The 18,886-nt window shown below is 34.3% G+C and overlaps 1 protein-coding gene across 1 annotated transcript in view; it reads left to right on the top strand.

Moving 5' to 3' along the window:
* Window positions 1-1,111: 1,111 nt before the first annotated feature.
* LOC110450884 (MAM and LDL-receptor class A domain-containing protein 2-like) overlaps window positions 1,112-18,886 on the top strand; it is a 41,688-nt gene continuing 23,913 nt past the window's right edge. The window contains exons 1-9 of the mRNA XM_021498657.1: window positions 1,112-1,578; window positions 3,185-3,298; window positions 4,156-4,265; window positions 4,891-4,994; window positions 5,895-6,040; window positions 7,952-8,071; window positions 8,533-8,630; window positions 9,375-9,468; window positions 10,993-11,168. Of these exons, the coding sequence (XP_021354332.1) occupies window positions 1,473-1,578; window positions 3,185-3,298; window positions 4,156-4,265; window positions 4,891-4,994; window positions 5,895-6,040; window positions 7,952-8,071; window positions 8,533-8,630; window positions 9,375-9,468; window positions 10,993-11,168 (1,068 nt within the window). The 5' untranslated portion in view covers window positions 1,112-1,472. The remainder of the gene's footprint in view (window positions 1,579-3,184; window positions 3,299-4,155; window positions 4,266-4,890; window positions 4,995-5,894; window positions 6,041-7,951; window positions 8,072-8,532; window positions 8,631-9,374; window positions 9,469-10,992; window positions 11,169-18,886) is intronic.

Below are 18,886 nucleotides of genomic sequence, written 5' to 3' on the forward strand. Positions count from 1 at the left end.
GGACAGCTTCTGAAAGGTACAACTTTGGGGAGTCATAAAAAACAAACCAAGTGACCTAAATCTTTATACTTTATAGATTTGTGACCACAACGGCATGGGCAATGTACCACCAACAGGAAATCTGAATCAGAGAAGGGGCCGTTTTGGAAACCGGCCCTTTATTCATTCTATAAAAGTGATATTTTTCACAACTTAAAAATAGCACTTTGGTGGATTTGACCAATCAAAACATTCATTACAAACTTCCATTGGAAAATTACAAGTGGCCCATCGTGTACAAGCCTGGTTAGCTTAGCGGTACGCAGGCTTCGCGAAAATCCGTCTTATACATCAATTCATTACTGCTCAAAATAATCATCTGTTACCCATCATTGGGGAACTATTCCCTCGGGGAAACACAACGATTAATTCCACAATTAACTTTCATGAAAGCCAGCAGACTATGCAGGTCAGCAATTCTAACTTTTTGATAGGGGAAAACTCATGTCAAATGAAACACAGTGTCAACGTCTCCAAGTCGAAAGTTAGGCTGAGCGATTGGCAGAAAGTACAACTGTATAAGAGAACCAGGATCATAAGTATAACTTATATAGGTGGTGTTGATATTTGACCATTTGGATAAGTAGTGACAAAACAACTCCACATTTCCCCCACTACCAATAATTGTAGATTCGGCGCTTATCAACAACTCGTGGTGTTCTGAGTTGACATGGCGGGACATTTTCTAAATAAGTAAATTATGATTTCAATTTGGTTCAAAATATTAACTTAAAAGCCTACTTAACAAAATATTAAACTCGTGTGGCTAATATTTTTTTAAAAAATGACTCGTGCGCATATCCAAATATTAGCCGCACTCGTGAAATATATTTGGTATTACTGAAGACACTATATACTTCTAATACGATTCTATATACTACTAATTGATATTTGATCTATACTGACTTTAAACTCATTCCGCAATAAATATACTCCTCTTTTTATTGTGTGTTAGATTTAACTAATTTACGTGTATTAAAAGTGTGCTTTGATTAGGGAGTAATAGAGAAATCTGAAATATTCAAGATCAGAATTTGATATCATACAAATAAATGCACATTTATTTGCAAAAATACCCAAACTGTTGATGCAATGGGGATCTAAAAAATGTCCTGGACATAAGATCATGACGAGAACTGGAAAGGTTTCCGCTACATAAGGTTCCTTGTGAGGACCTTTTCTCTCCTCCTCTCCTATGATTTGGTATTTCCTTAATTCCTGATTACTTGTCGAGATGAAGTCCTGATTTGGCCCTGCACTTTATTGCTGTGATATATATTAGGTTTCCAAAGTGAAAATTATAATTCTCAGTTAAAAACTTTCCTTGAACGATTTCACAGCTCTATATCCAGAACTGAAGTTTTTATTTTTTTATGAATTAAATCTGATTTTTGCCACAGATATTCAATAAATGTGGATTAAGTAAGGGAACAATGCAGACGTCAGATCCCTCGTACAATTCTCTCCTGTACACGTTGTCCCGGAAGTTCACACATTACGACAGTCAAACCATTGTCAGGGCGTATGCGTGTGACGAAGGTATGTACAATTTAATAACCCTCAAATGTCAATGTATCATTTAACTACTCTTAACACAATCACTCGCTAAATCTCTCCTCCTTTCCAGCAATGGTAATTTATATAACGACTAAAACTATAATTTAAATACTTTTTGAAATCAAAAAGTTGGCAAATGTCATATACAAAAATATTAACTAGGCAGTTTGTATTTGAGTATAATGCAGGTCAAAACAGACTGTAATGGTGATATACTTCAGATATATAGAAAGCATAGTAATATTGACGAGCGATTGATATACAAAACAAACAGCAACATTGATGTTTAATAGAGATATAAAATAAACAACACCGTTGATCAACAATAGCTAGTCAATACAAACAGCAACATTGATTTACACAAAAAAAAAAAAAACGCTAATTTGATGAACAATACAAATTTAAAACAAACAGCAAAATTGATGTACAAAAGAGATATAAAACAAACAACATTATTGATGTACAATAAAGATAGAAAAAAAACAACAACATTTATTTACAATAGAAATATGAAGCAAACAGTCATATTCATATAAAATTGAGATACAAAACAACAAGCAACATTGATGTACAATAGACATACAAAACAAACAGCAAAGTTCATGTACAATGAAAATATAAACAAACAACAACATTCATGTACAAAAGAGATATAAAACAAACAACAACATTGATGTTCAATAGAGATATAAAACAAACAGCAAAGTTCATGTACAATGAAAATATAAACAAACAACTACATTCATGTACAATAGAGATATAAAACAAACAACAACATTGATGTTCAATAGAGTTATAAAACAAACAGCATGATTTATTTACAAAAGAAATATAAAGCAAACAGTATTATTCATGTTAAATTGAGATACAAAACACGAACAACATTGATGTACAATAGAGATATAAAACAAACAGCAAAGTTCATGTGCAATGAAAATATAAACAAACAACATTAATGCACAATAGAGATACAAAACAAACAGCAAAATTCAGGTACAATTAATATACAATATACAGCAACATTGATGTACAAAAAGATTCAAAACCAACGGCAACATTCATGTATAAAAAATAAATTAAAAAAAGTCAACACCGTTGTGCACTAAAGATAAAACAAGACCAGACAGATATAAAATAGAGAATAATATTGATGTAACATTTTGATTAAAAACAACAGGTAATATTTCTGTATACTGCAAAGTTATGGCTAGTACAGATGGACTATTCTCACACCGAATCCGCAAAGTATACAACAGGTACATATCATTTTAAAATAGATTTTGTTTTTTCCTGCAACTCGATTTCATACATATCTTATACTTATTTGGGCTTGATGATTCGGGGGTGAACATTTTCACTGGTATGCTACCAGAGTTTATAGATCTCATGTCAGTAATTATGAACGTTTAATATTTCATATGAAATGGAAATATAAGTCCTTGTGATATGGCAAGGAGCAGACGGTTTTGTATATGTACAGTGCGGATATATACGAGACAGTAATTCTTTTTTAATAAAGACACAGTGTAGGTTATAATGTAATATTGATGTATAATGTATAGGTCAGACAGATCAATGTATTTTGTAGATTGTACTAATAATTGTGAAAACGGCGGATTCATACGTAAGACAGTTAACAACGACCAATGTCATTGTCGATGTCCGGAGTATCTCACTGGTCCTACCTGTGCAGATCGTACAAGTAAGTGCTGTACTTGTTTATTGAATTAGTAAACTCCTTGTCTAATAAGTCAAACAGGACTTGGTAGAAAAGGCTAGTGTGTCTATGATCTATGGCAACAAGAAAATTGTAAAAATGAAGAAGGAAAAGAGTACATGGCAATGAGAAAGTCATACAAATATAGGTAGGGAAGGAAATTATCAATTAAAGAAACGCCAGGTTAGAAGACTTAGAAGACAATCCCCGTTTCATTTACTCATGTCTTTACATGCGGCGCCGCCTCCTTTGCTTTAATAGAGGGACAATATTGGAATATCTAGCTTCATAAACTTCTCTTTGATGATTAAGACTTATTCTAATATTCGAAATGGAAGTTGTTAATACAAGGAATTGTAATATAAGGTATACTTCAAATTGTAAAAATGAATAACATTTTTGTAAATAGTTTTCAATCAAACTATTCAGACATTATTTTATTTTGAAAATATGTATAGATTCATCTAAGGTAAAAAAAAAAATACAATTTTTGATTAAATTTTGCCAACTTAAGAAAATTCGTCTTAAATCTGATGTGCAACATAGTTTGTTTGTTTTAACAACTCATATATGCTGCTCTTACATTACCATATTACTACACTGAATTTAGTGAAGGTACAAGCTAGAACCATTCTACGACAAACTGTCACACTTGAAATGTTTGCTTTCTAATATTTGGTAACATTATTTGCTTTAAAATAACATGTATGCATTCGTAGACTGATTATGAAACATAGATTACTTTGTTAACGCAGCTTATCCCAACACCTTCACAATTTCGATATAATTCTACACGACAAAATACCATGTCATATACAAATATATCGCAATGTTTACTGCAGGTACATGTGGTGATATCATAGAACTGCAAGAAGGGGAGACAAAACTAGTCGATACGGGCGGCTTCCCTAATTCATATCCTGTGGGCGAAGCATGCACTTATCTCATCAAGGTGAAAGTTATTTTGCTGTTGATTTTGTGTTTTTGGACCATAATGGTACTTTTTATTATTAGATAACATTAAGTGAAATAAATGCTGCTTATTCTTTGAAGTGTTGATGTTTGAAAGTTGTGTTGTTGACTTAGGGTAATGCTTTCCGCTTCTTCTTAAAAATATAACAAAGGTATTGCCTGCATCCATGAATTGCCTTGCGATATGATGACGGAGAAGAAAAGGCGAATCCTTCTGCATACTTTTGATTCGCCTCCACGTTCTGCCGGCGTTTATTCTCTAATTTCATTGCAATTTTAAAATAGAGCATTGTACATTTGTTAAATATATATCCCTAATTCCCCTCTTGTTCATTTCAAATTCCAATTTGTCCTGCCTATTTATTTATTCAAAAACTTAGGCTTTATTTATTCAAATAAGTATTTATTTTGTTTATTTGAATATTTATTTACAATTAAAATATTTGTTAAACATAAGTTTGTAGCGCGTGAGCAAGTAGTATATGGAAAGTGTATAACTTATTTTCATTCAAAGTCAAGATACCAAATGGCAAACAATGACAATCTTAAAATCAGCTAACACATAAATGTTAAAACATGTTTCTAATTGCTGGGTACTGTTACAGGCCCCCGCCAACAACAGAATCCGTATAACGCTGAAAGGTTTAGATGTCCCGTGTGGTCATGACCTCGAATTCAGAACCCATCTCATGGGAGAATTCGGCCTTATGTAAGTTGCATAAAACATTATTTATGATTTGATATATTGAAGAGATATTTTGCCAATAAGACATTGAATTACGTAATTTTTATAGAACTGAAATCTTTCATTATGACAGATATCAAAAGTGATATTTGTGTAACCGTCTCACATTCGGTATTGGAATCGACTAATCAAAATGATTCTTCCTACTCGCTGCACACAAGGTCTCGGCTATGCTGGTCAACTGCAGACGGTAGAATTAGTGGTTGTTTTACAATGTGTTAATACACAATTAATAACTATTTGTTAGCAAATCCTACCAGATGTTTACAGAAATCAAAAAGAATAAACTGCGTCACTCTTTCAAAATTGTGCGCAGCTTTGTTGTCTAGCGTGACATCATTATTTTACGGCGCCTAAGACTTTTTCTTTATAAACTGTCCTCCACCTATATGAGAAAGGGTTACCTTTTATAGCGGCAACGCTGAAATTTACATAAAGAACAAAAGTAAGATCAATAATTGTTTAACAATCAAATCAATTCCTGTTGATGTTTCTTACTTTCCATACAGTATTAAAGGGAGACCATCAATGCATTGCATGTATTAAATCACACAGCCAGTTGAAGTGTTACAATCAGTCCACAAGTAGCAAATGTCTGGACAATGTTTATTCAAATTTCAGATACGTTTGTACAAAGCTGTGCTACGTAATTGGTACATACTATTTATCTAAAGATACTGATTTCTGCATGTTTCTTCAACGAAATATAATTTGTGAATTTAGTTGAAATCTACTAAATTTCACGTCTATCTAAATGTCAAAATGTGCTTATGCGGAAAAATCGAATGCTCTAATTTGTTTGTTATATATACATATATAAGATATCATTATTTTTTTTCATTCTATTACAATTCACACTTTAAGGGAGTGCGGCTCGTTATCGTCTGAAAAGGAGTTCGTAACATTCCCCAACGGTGAGGCTAATATTGCAATGGTAATTCTACATGCCGATGACACAAGCATAACCCCTGGAACCGGCGCAAGCCTGGAACTGACGGCATTTGCATCAGGTAAGAAATTATCTTAAAACAGGCAACAATAAAAGAAACATGAGATAGATATGTTTTTGTATGTTATACAGAAAGCGTGTATACATAGTGATTACTGTAATACATTAAGTAGTTAATTGTTGAAATAAGGATTTAGTAGTTAATTGTTAAAATAAGCATATATTTATTATATCATATAATGCACTGTGTTATCTAGTGAATACATTTCTTAGACTCGTCTCATAAATCTCATATAAAATGGAAACTCATGTAAGATCCTTTATATAGGCATCCAATACCAATGAATACGTATTTATAAGCAATCTTGTTATTGAAACAATAAAAAACGGTCGATACAAGAAAAGTCGGTCTACACAAAAAACGCGCGAAACATCTATTTCCAACGTTCGGAATTTTCAACGCAATCATTTAGACGCAAGTATAACAATTTGAGAGTAGCTGAGCGACGAACCTCCTTCAGTACGAAGAATTGACCATATACATAACAAAAAAGAGGATGATTTATCTCGATAACAAGGAATGATATAAGATTAAGGTGAATGTTTTAGATTTCTTATTGGCAGAGATGGTCAGCGGATAACAAAAACAGAGGTTTAAGTTCGGCAAGATTTGTGCAGTTGGACTTAACGGTATATATAGTAAAACCGTATTTTAAATTTGGTAAGCAATCGTTCTATTTTCTAAAAACGTACTTTTTATTTAGAGTTAACTTTTGTATGTCAGAGTTGGAACAGACACCACAGAACAAGTAACGGATGTTATTCATTTTGAATACTGGAGGCTACAAAACTACGACGCGTTGTCTTTATACTTGTTCGGTGTTTGTCCTTATTACATTTTGCAGTTTCTTCTACGTTAACCAATAGAGTTATTAGTATAATCTTCGGCCCGTTATATTGGCCTGAGGTTTCTACCTCAATTAGTTTTCGCCTCAGTTATATTTGCCTTAGGCTTATATAGCAAGACTCTGTGAAATAACTAGCCAATACCTAAATAACAAACAAATAATACTAATCGTTTATTTCATAAAACCAATCAACTATACTCTAATTTTATTCAAGCTTTTTGCTATAACGAAAATGTATTTATACCCTTTTATCACCGGTAACAACTCCCTTAACAGAGAAATATTCGCAATTCGGAGCATTACACAATCGCCTCTTACTTAATACATATAAATATAAATCACTTGTCACCTTAAATGTATATATTGATAAATGCATTACTGGTAACTAAACATCTTTTTTGTTCACATTTTTTTTCAATATCTCAGAATAGGTTTCAGATTAAAGAAAATCCGAAAAAGGGTACCCTGCTGTTGAGAAAACATTTTCCCGAAGTGCTGTAAAGTATTCTTATTTCGATAATGCAAATTATGTTTTATAGAAACGAGGCATCATTCTGTAAACGACCCTTTATATGAACATGTGCATTGAATTTTCAAGTTCAAATTCTTTCATTTGGTGGAATTTAGTCATCATATTTCGTTTTGAAATAGGGGGATGGCAATATGCGGTGCAGATAGGTATCACGTGTTATCATCTACCGACAAATACCAATGAAGACCACCTACCGGTAGCATGCTAAGGCATTGACATGGGTTGTCATCATGAGAATACTCATTGGGAATTAATTTTCCTATTTGGAAATGTATTTGGGAACGTCTGTACGCGCTATATGACGTCCTGAGCTGGAAATAGTACTTTTGGGGCACTAGTACAAAAACATTTAAATGGCGAGTCAGGTCAATTTATATGGGTAATTATATGATTTTTTACTAAATATCAAACATTTTGAACACATCATACGTTGCTACGGTGCTCCATATGAAAAATACATTACATACATAAATACATACAAAAATACAATGCTTGTCATTGTGTTGTCTATAAGTTGTTATTTAATTTACAGGATGTATAGATAATCCGTGCCGTAATGGAGGAACTTGTGATGAAGATAGTTCCACCCCTGCTTTCTGTATCTGTCCCCCGGGTTACAGTGGAGATACGTGTAACTTCGTTACTGCTACTGGTAAGTCTCGGGTAAACATCTTCAAAATAATCAGCAACAGGGCAGAAACCTTCGTAGATATAAGCTAGGTTTTCAAGAAAATATATATCCCTAATGTGTTCATGTAATGCGACAATTTGAGTTGGTATTACTTGCCTTTCAATCCCCTTGTATACATTAACATATTAAAATATTTCTGAGTTATCGAGTTTAACAGTATTCAATGTCATGAGATGCAAACAAATATGTTAACTTGAAAATACATATATATAATTATATTTTTGTTAATGAGTTTGCCCTTTTATTCTCATTGTCAATTTGCATTATACAAATTAAGGCCATTACAATTTAGATGCAAAATTAGTAACCTTAGATATATGGCGTAAGGGTTGTTCGTGATAGGCGTACGGAAACTAGAGCATTTCTGAACATGCTATTTCTATTGTGAATCAAACTTACAAGGCCTCACTCTATATTTGTAGCTACTGTTGGCTGTGACGTTCAGTTTGATGTCGAAGGGGTCTGCTGTTTTACGGACGTGTCGGCTGGCACTGTCGAATATTTTCAGATTCGAAATACAGTAAGAGTTTGTTATGATGTGCTAGATATCATATTCATATACATGAATGACCATTGTCATATATTGTATGTATATTCAAAAATGTTTTATAACAGTATGCGATAAACTATGGAGGGCGGTTGATTAAGATACGTGAAACACTCTTACTTACCGTATAAATAAGAATTGAATACAACTCAGTAACCGAACAGCTTGATCAGTATGCTTTAATTTGAATTATCAATATGAATAAACATGTAGATGAAACGATCGGAAATTAATTTAATTTAAAGATATGGACCCATGAAACAAAGTTATTTTTAAAATTAAAATAACAGCAGCAGGTTGCTGTACAACGTTGGATGTCGGAATACACAGGGGTCGGCATAGAAAGGTTTCATTATATGACAATAACTTATAGTGTGATGAAGACCTCAGTCCCATGTACAGTCCTCGATTTTACTCCCAATATGCAGTAAGTTTACTCCGCTGTATAGTTTACATATTCTTTAAAACACCTTTTCACCCCTTCCCTCCATCCTCTTCTCTTCCATATACCTATATCTATATTTATAATATAAGTCAGTGCCGTCTAATCGCCGTCTCACAAAAAAACAAAAAAAGGATTTACATAAGTACTTTGTACTTGTTTTCGAATCCTATATGCATACCATGTTTGTAATAGTATACCTAAATTATAATAACGTTTAAATTAAAGATATTTTTCATATATTATAGGGTTTTTTGTTCCTTATATAATCGTAGGACGCCGTTCAGTATCCCTATCTTCTGGCCAGCTCAGTAGGAATATACACCATAGCAGACGAGGCACTACTGGAATCTAATGTGGAGTTCGAAGGTACATAATCACTGTGATGGATTTGACGACTGAATCTGGTAGGGTTTCCTTTCTTTTATTGTCTTCGGGAAGAAAAACTGTTTTCTGTATTCTGATCTGCACTGTGGGATTTGGAAACTGTTGGAATTGTTATGTCTTGTTTGCCTGTTGTGTGGTATTAAACGGTTTGAGTGTGGAATTGCAACTTTGTTGTTGGTTGGTTGGTTGTTAATTATTTTATACATCATTGTGAGACGAGCGTTTTTTCTCCTGCGGGATAATGGCTCCCACTCAAGATGGTGGAGCATGTCAGTGACACTAGCGGTGTTCCTGTAGCTATTGGTGGTTTATCAAGCTGCTCGTCTTTGAACTTTTTCAATGGCATCTATGTCTTGGTGTAAGTAGGGATCCCAGACAGTGCAGGCATACTCTAGAGATGGTCGTACAAGTTATTTGTATGCCTGCTCCCTGACTGCCTTGGAACTGATGTTGAGATTTCTTTTAAGGAAGCCTAAGGTGGACCTGGCTAGATTGCATATGTTATGTATATGGAGTTCCCATTTAAGATCTTGGCTGATTGTAACGCCCAAGTATTTGTGTTTTTTCAGTGTGTTGTAGGGTATGGCCATGCAATGTGTATTTATGTTTGACTGCTTTTTTGTTCTTCGTGATGGATATTACATTGCATTTCTCTGGATGGAATGCCATTTTCCAAGATGTTTCCCATGATGCCAGTAAATCAAAATCTTTCTGGAGGATTTTTGCGTCAGAAGTTGATCATATAGCAAGATAGTCGACAGTGTCGTCAGCAAACAAACGAACAGATGAGGTTAAACCAGATGGCAGATCATTTATATAGTACAGAAAAAGAAAAGGTCCAAGAACTGAGCCCTGGGGACTCCAGACTCCACAGGAACATAGCCAGATTTTTTTTCCTCAAGGACAACTGCTTGTAAAGAAAAAATTGGATCCAGTTGTGTGTGCGACCAGTTATGCCGTAATGTTTGAGTTTGAGTAACAGTAGTGAGTGTGAGACCTAATCAAAAGTTTTAGAAAAATTCATGACTAATACGTCAGTTTGTTTACCAGATTCAAGATTAGCAGAAATGTCATCAGTAAATTCCAAAAGCTGAGACTCACAGGAGCGGGCTCTTCGAAAACCGTGTTGGTGACTGTAGAAAATATTGGTTATTCTGCCCGATTTCTACCTTCCTTAAGCTACATTTTCGGGGAATTGATATACTATTTAAATTCAAAGTATGTTTTTAGTACGTTTAAGAAAATAATGAGTAATCACGAATTGCTTTAGCATTAAATTGCAATTTGATGAAGCATGAAATTTCACCAGGGACAATTTGAATCAGTTAGAGTTATCTCCCGTGCTCGATATATGCTCCAACATTATCATTGCCATCACTTAACAGGAAGGAGTGCCTAGTTGTTGGCTCTACATGTCATACCTATATTATTTAATAAACATCACTTTTACAAGAGTTTAGACTTAGGACCATCATGCCAGTTGACAGAGTGAGATCAATCTTACAGATGCAGTACGCTGTCTTAGCTTTGATGAGGCTGCCATTCACGACCAAAACTCGAATGTTAGAGTGAAAACAACATACACTGAAAAGGACGGGACTGTCAAGTTGGTGTCGGAAACGGAAGATACTGATGGGTTTTTCGTTTCTAGGCAAGCTACATTATCTCGGCATGTGGAAAAGGTACAATATTATAGCTACACATATGTTTGGAACGTTTATATATAAGACAAAGTGTTCGAAGATATCAGTAAAAGCTATATTATTAAGGTTTAAGGGGTATGGCAAGGTCATAATACTCCAGTAGGTACATGTATCACTGCTTCGATTTCAACAAATGTCATGCACAATATATATGGTATAAATTCAAAAGGATTGAACAACAGACTTAAAGCCTATATCATACCTTTCCCTAATGTTGAAGGGCAATAGGGAGAGACGCTTGCCAACGTTTCGAGCTCAAATTCTTTATCCGAGAGTAAGATTTGCATAGTACAAAACCTAAACAATGATTGTCTCATTTTTTCTCATCCAATTTTGTAAAAATCTGCTATGTTATGTCAAATGCAACAATACAGATTTACGCAAAAGGAATGATTAATTTATGATTATTTCCATGAGGCGATGTCAGTCTCCGATTTTTATTGACGGTAGCTGTTATTTCGCAGGCACAAAGTACATTACTATTGACGGACATCACTTGATACACTAAAATGACTTCAAGTTGAGAAAAAAAAATTGTCTTTGACATTTTTTTATTGCGTCAGTCACATAAGTGCATTACATGTTTACAAAGGTTCCTGGAGAAGAAATACAATATAAACGAGTAGTTAATTACTAGTAGTTCATTCTAGAATAGGCCTGATACTTTCCCATTTCTGCCGGGTCTTGTTCGCTGCATTTTGAGACATTATGTAGACAGAATATAGGTCTAAATTTCTATAATTTAAAAAAAATACAACTTTCCCAGTCAGGGATTTGGTGGTATTGTCGCATTAAAGATATATATTTTTTAATCAGTAGTATGCATATGTTTAAACCCGTCAGTTGAACATTGTCAATGATGCTGAATAGGAAAGTAGCATTTTTTTTCTCTAAAACAATATCATAGTTTTGTAAAATCGAGTTAATAAAACATGTTCAGAGCGATTGACTATGTGTACAACCCAAAAAAAGGTGATATATTGTTTCTGATTCTCAACTACAAAAGCTGCATTCTTCATGTTCTAATGGTTTTCGCTTCAGTAGCATGGAATTTGTGAAAAAGATTCTGTGAATGATTCTGTATTGTAAACTTTGTAATTTCGAGTCTTTTGTCTCGTAAAAGGGACATGAATGAATTTTTCCCCATTCGTCTTGGTTCAGAGAAATATCTAAGATAGTGTGCCACCTTTCATGGGATTGTTGCGGATAAATCAATACAGTAGACATGATTTTATTATAAAAATATTTAGACGGTTTTTCAATATTTTTCAATTTCTTTGAATTATCATGTGCAACATCATTAATATTTATAGAGGCTGAGAGAGTGCGTTTTCAGGGGCTGCTGGGAGAGGCTCGTCCAGATTTCCCCAAATTGATAAAATTTCTTTCCAAAATTTACCAAAATTGTATCTTTTAGCTATTTCTTCTAGTCCACTTTTTGTTAAGCTCCAGATTTTATCTCCTCCAATATTTTCAATATCGTCAATTAGTAACTTTTTCCAATCTGCATGGTTGTTTGGATCCAGACATTTCTTTATCCACATAAGCTTTAAAGATTTACTATAAGAAAAAATATCTGGAACCTTTAAACCTCCATCTTTAAAATCGCCTATTAGGAGATTCCGTTTAAGTTTATCGATTTTACTATTCCATATAAAATGAAAGAACAGGACTTGAAACTTTTTAAGGATTTTAGCAGGTGGACTAGGAATGACAGTATCTGTACAATGATTTGAAAAGCTCAAGTTTTGACAACAGTTACTCTTCCAATAATAGAGAGATTTCTAAATGACCAATCAGACAAAAGTGATTCCACTGACTTTATTTTTTCCGTAAAATTATCTTCATAAATATCGTGTTTGGATAAATCATATCTCACTCCCAATAGTTTGAATTTTCCTCGGTGATTCCAGGATAAATTTTGTTTTGTTTCGATTTCCTCACCGCAGCCCCGTTTTACCCCAATCCATACAGCCTGGGATTTATCAAAATTGGTTCTCCAAAGATGTCGATCATATATAACGCTTTAACTAGAGACTTTTGGTCATCCTAGAGTATCAATGTTGAATCACACCTGCATACTGACTTATCAGGTATTCAGAATTATTGAGGATTACGCCCTTGATATCAGGATCATATTTTACAGCTGCACTCAGCAATTCAATACAGATAATGAAAAGATATGGAGACAGAGGATCTCCTTGTCGTACTCCTCGTGTTACTTGGAAAAAGGTGGAGAGGTGACCATTATTTTTAACAGAAGCTGTGATATTAGAATAGAATGTTTTAAAACAATTTATAATGTAATCACTAAAGCCAAAGAAGCGCAAACTTTTTCTATGAATGACCACTCAATAGAATCGAAGGCCTTTTCAAAACCCAACATTAGCAATATGCCAGACTGATAATTTTCTTCTGATTTTTCAATAACATCATTTATAACCCTGGTACATTCCCCTTTATAACGACCCTTGACAAAACCCGCTTGACTTTGACTTATAATATCTACCAGAGTCTGTTTAATTCTATTGGCAATACAGGATGCTGCAATTTTATAATCCACATTCAATAACGTAATAGGCCTCCATTTTTTTATGTACAGTATTGATTTTCCTTGTTTTGGAATACATTTGATTAGTCCCTGGCGTTGACTGATTGACATTGCTTCCTTACTAAATGCTTGATTAAGAGATTTTAAAATGTATTGTTTTATGTCTATCCAGAAAAACTTATAAAACTCTACGGTGAATCCATATAAACCTGGAGACTTCCCATTATTCATATTTTTCAAAGTTTTTAGACACTCCTCAACCTTAAGAACAGCGTTCATAGAGTCGCGTTGCTCATCAGTGAGTTTATTTATGAATGGATTATTATCATTAAAAAAGTTTCCTGGTGTTCTTCATTAAACATAGTTCCCTTTGTTGTATACAGGTTTGAGTAGAACGTTAATTGCTGGTTAAGTATTTCATGTAAATCGTTTACTTCTTGTCCGTCATCTGTTATTAATTTTGGAAACATTTTCTCGTTGTATTGTCGTTTTTCTAGATTACAAAAATACTTCGATATTTTTTCACCTTCGATTTTCCATCGCACCTTTGCCCTGGTTATAATCCCTTTGATTTTTTTATTTCTAAATATTTTTAGTTTACCCTCCGTTTCCGAAATATCTTTAAGTAATTGTGCGTTGTTCTCAGTTTGGTCTCGATTATATAACTCTTTTAATTTATCTGTTAGGTCATTTTCTTGTTTTCCGCGTTCTCGTTTCTTAAAAGATGAATAACTGATCGTTTTTCCCCTGACCATTAGTTTTAAAGTTTCCCATAGTAATTGATCGCTAATACTAAATTCAGCATTTTCTAAATCGTCATTTTCGTCTACTCTGTATTGTACAATAACGTCTTTTATAACATTCTTAACTATATTTACATATTCAGTATCCCCTAGTAAACTGTTATTAAATTTCCATGTTCCTCTTCCGCGTTGTTGGTTAATGAATTCCAATTCTATGTTGATTGGTGAATGATCTGACTTGTAAGCAAAATTCATACCTGCTGTTGTAATATTATTTTGTAAATCCGAGGAGACCAGAAAATAATTCAAGCGACTTTTTTTCCCATTAGGACCAAACCATGTGTATTTTCGGGCATCTACATTTAATTCTCTCCAGACATCGACTAGATCAAGATTCTGCATCATATTATGGATTTCTATGCTAGCTTTTGTATTATTACGATTGCGATAATTAACGGTGTATATTTCATAATCAAGGGCAACATTCCAATCTCCCGCAATAATTGTAGTATCATTCCCATTCAATTCGATTTTAGTTTGCAGGTTTGTGAAAAAAACTTGGAAGTTATTGTTCGGGCCGTATATATTTTTACGTCTTGAATTGTGATGTTCAATAATAAATAATTTCCATCGGGGTCTTTGTATTCATTTTCCACCTTGTAAGCGAAGGAGTTTTTAAATATTATTGCATTGCCCCTACTATGTGAAGAAAACGACGCAAATTTTATATCACCTCCCCACTCATTTCGCCAGAGTGTTTCGACATTAACATCGCTGTGTGTATCAGTCAATATTGTAATATCATATTTTGATCAACATCTATGCAAAATATCACGCCTTTTAACTGCATTACTTGCAAGACCTCGGCAATTCAGGCTTCCTATTTTTATGCTACCCATTATCAAATGGCAAATTGACAGTGTGTATCTTCAACAAATAAACCTTAACATTGACTAAGAAAATGAAAGACGCATATTTAACAATCAAAGTAAATTCCCCGTTCCCTAATCCCCGTAGAAAAACTTCCCTTTCGACCATTCTCTTTATATGCCCAATATAAGGAGCTGAGGATTCTCCAAATTTGAAATTAGTATTTTCCAACCCTGGAAACATGTAAATTAACAATAAAATATAATCAGTTGACATCTGGACCCAGTTAAACCAGCGTCATCAGCTCAATGACACATTACACTAAACTTTACTGTGCAACACAAGCAAATTTTAAAGAAGAAAAAAGGAAACCGAATGTATTACTGAGCCAATGCCACCTAATAAAACCCAGCCCTGCATAATTATATATATACACACTAATCCGGATTGTTATGCATGTATGAAATAGCATAGCATCGTATGTGTACGATAAGAACAGCCAGTCTGGATCAATCTTGCGACAATGAGCAACTGTCCAATCATAAAATATTTACTGTAAAACGCAAAGCTCGTGATTCTTATCAGCACACAAAACGCTTCTTTACTTCGTTTAAAAATCACCCAGACCGGGCGTATGTCACCGAAAAGTAATTTACCACAACACCTCGGTAAGACACAAAATCCCACATACATTTTACCTGTATAGCACCAGCCGTTGACCTCTCCATGTTAATGTCCTATTTATACCACCTCGGCACGTACGACACAGGCACGTACGCGCGCTCAAGTCCGTGGCACGCATACTGACCGTCACAGTAATCTAGATGTTTCGGTATTGTCTGGAACCACGCTAAAACCCGATCCAGATTTGAGACCCATACCTGCCTCTAGCACCTCATCCCTGTCGATCAGGCTGCTGAAGCGCACAATGACGTTTGTTGTTCCCTCCTGGCCCCCTTTTAGTCGATGTGCTGCCTGGAATGTCATATTTTCAACGGTTTCATTCACAATTTTGAGATCTTTTAACACAAATGCTTTGACCTTTTTAACTCTCTCCCTGGTTTTTTTTCCCTCGGATACCTCGATACCTTTAATCACCAGGTTCCATTTGCGCCCCCATATGTCTAATTTCAAACGTGCATGTGCCTCACTGGCTATTTCAGTACTCATAGCCGGTTATAGTTTGCCAAGAGCCTGGTTAGCATGAGTGGCGAAGTTCTCCAATTGGATGACATGTTTGTCGAGCTCTTTAACACTGCTTTTAATATCATCAACCTCGAGATTGAAACTGAAGTGCATATTGGCGAAGCACTCCGCTATGTCTTTATGTTTATAAGAGTCGACCAGAACTTGGTATTCAGCTTTTTTACTGGGGTCGACCTCCATAGCCATGATAGTACACACAAAGATATTACACACGTGTATAGCTAGAGCAGGTGGGCGGGTAGGCACGATACAAATAGTCTTTTTGAGGCGTAAACAACACAAATTGTTCTTGTTACTGAGTTAACAATGTTACATTTGCACTGGAACCAGGTACTGGTGCTGACGTAGTAGTTTATACGGGCTGAAAGGCTGACGTTAACAATATTTTATGGAGCTCCTCATGTATGCCATGCTCACCCAACAATCTCAAAACCGGAAGTCCCTCAAGTTGAGAAAATTCATTCGCTAGGATACTTAACATTGTGATTAAAAATAAATAAATAAATAAAGTCAATACATTAAAAGTGTCTGGTGTTATCCCCCTTTTGTTGTATGCATAACCCAACCTCTTTATCAAATGGAAATGATTATGTTTTATGTTGTCTGTATTAACTGTTTTCCGTTGATGCAACATGAAAGTATTTATGAACATTTTTTTCAAGTTGAATATTTTATTTGTTTTAGTAACCTTTTCATAATAAGAATACTCTTAAACAATCCTCATAATGCACAAGGAAATAGAATATTTCTCGGAGAGTTATGATGACGACTATAAAACAGAAAAAGATTCATCACGTTAGTGTAAGCTAACGTGTTGAATAAGAAGGCAACGACCACGTTTACTTCCGTACTTTTGATATGTCGTTAAAGTTATAATAATAATAATAATTCGAGTTTCTTATATACCGCTTTATCACAACCTAGTTCGTAGGTCGTCTAAAAGCGGTTCACAAATTATTATCCGTGGTTATAGGGCCTTCTCAGCCAGTCAATATCTTTCTCTACTCCCTGGGGAGCATACAGCCGGTGCTGCCGTTTCGGCGCTCACAGCTACCATTCTACAATTATAGCACTTCCTAACCACGTACTCATTCACAGCTGAGTAGACTGGAACAAGCGGGGTAAAGTTTCTCGTTTAAAGATACAACACAGTGCCACGACGTGACTCGCAATCCTTAGGTCACGAGCCCGGCGTCCTACCACTTGACTACCATGCCTCTTTGAAATAAAAGCTGCCATGCTGTGCATGTTATTAGCAAAAGAATAAATGATTACATTCCATCTGACAGGCGTCACATTTCTGTCTACCTTGTTTGGTATACACGCCTGTCCAAACCTGCTGTTACCTGACATGGCCCTTATATTAATTCGGAATTCATGCTTACAATTTGTTGTAGCTCTCCTTAGTGATACAACATCGAAAATAAACCAGGGGATGTTGAATATGTTATTACATATATTAATAAACATATTGAACCTGATTGTTTTCAATATCATTTCTATGATACAGATTACACTCTATATGTTGATGATAAATATCTATTCTGTACATTGCTGACTTATTTTGATAATTTTTTATTCTGTACATTACTGACTTATTTTGACAAATATCTGTTCTGTACATTGTTGACTTATTTTGATAAATATCTATTCTGTACATTGCTGACTTATTATGATACATATCTTTTCTGTACATTGATGATTTTTTATGATAAATATCTATTCTGTACACTGCTGACTTATTTTGATAAATATCTATTCTGTACATTGCTGACTTATTTTGACAAATATCTGTTCTGTACATTGTTGACTTATTTTCATAAATATCTATTCTGTACATTGCTGACTTATTTTGACAAATATCTATTCTGTACATTGCTGACTTATTATGATACATATCTTTTCTGTACATTGATGACTTTTTATGATAAATATCTATTCTGTACACTGCTGACTTATTATGATAAATATCTATTCTGTACATTGCTGTCTTATTTTGACAAATATACATTCTACTAATAGGATTTATATTATCATGATATGAGTTTTGCCTTTCAACCGAATAAAGAATGAAAGAACGAGGTCACGTTGTCAACAGGTTCAACATCATATTTACATCAACAAGTTACCGGTCAGTTATATATGCCGTAGTTTAGATATGCATACGCTGAAACTTAAACGATATCAAGTTGTCTAATCTTAACGTTGTAACCGGGCTCTTTGATTGGGTTTTGTGTCTTACAAATTGCCTTTCTTCTCACTGTTGGTTAAATGTCTATTCGATAACGAATTAACAGCTATCACATATTTCTGATTTATATATAGTT

The sequence above is a fragment of the Mizuhopecten yessoensis genome, unplaced genomic scaffold (assembly GCF_002113885.1).
Source record: "Mizuhopecten yessoensis strain PY_sf001 unplaced genomic scaffold, ASM211388v2 scaffold5529, whole genome shotgun sequence".
Lineage (NCBI taxonomy): Eukaryota > Metazoa > Mollusca > Bivalvia > Pectinida > Pectinidae > Mizuhopecten > Mizuhopecten yessoensis.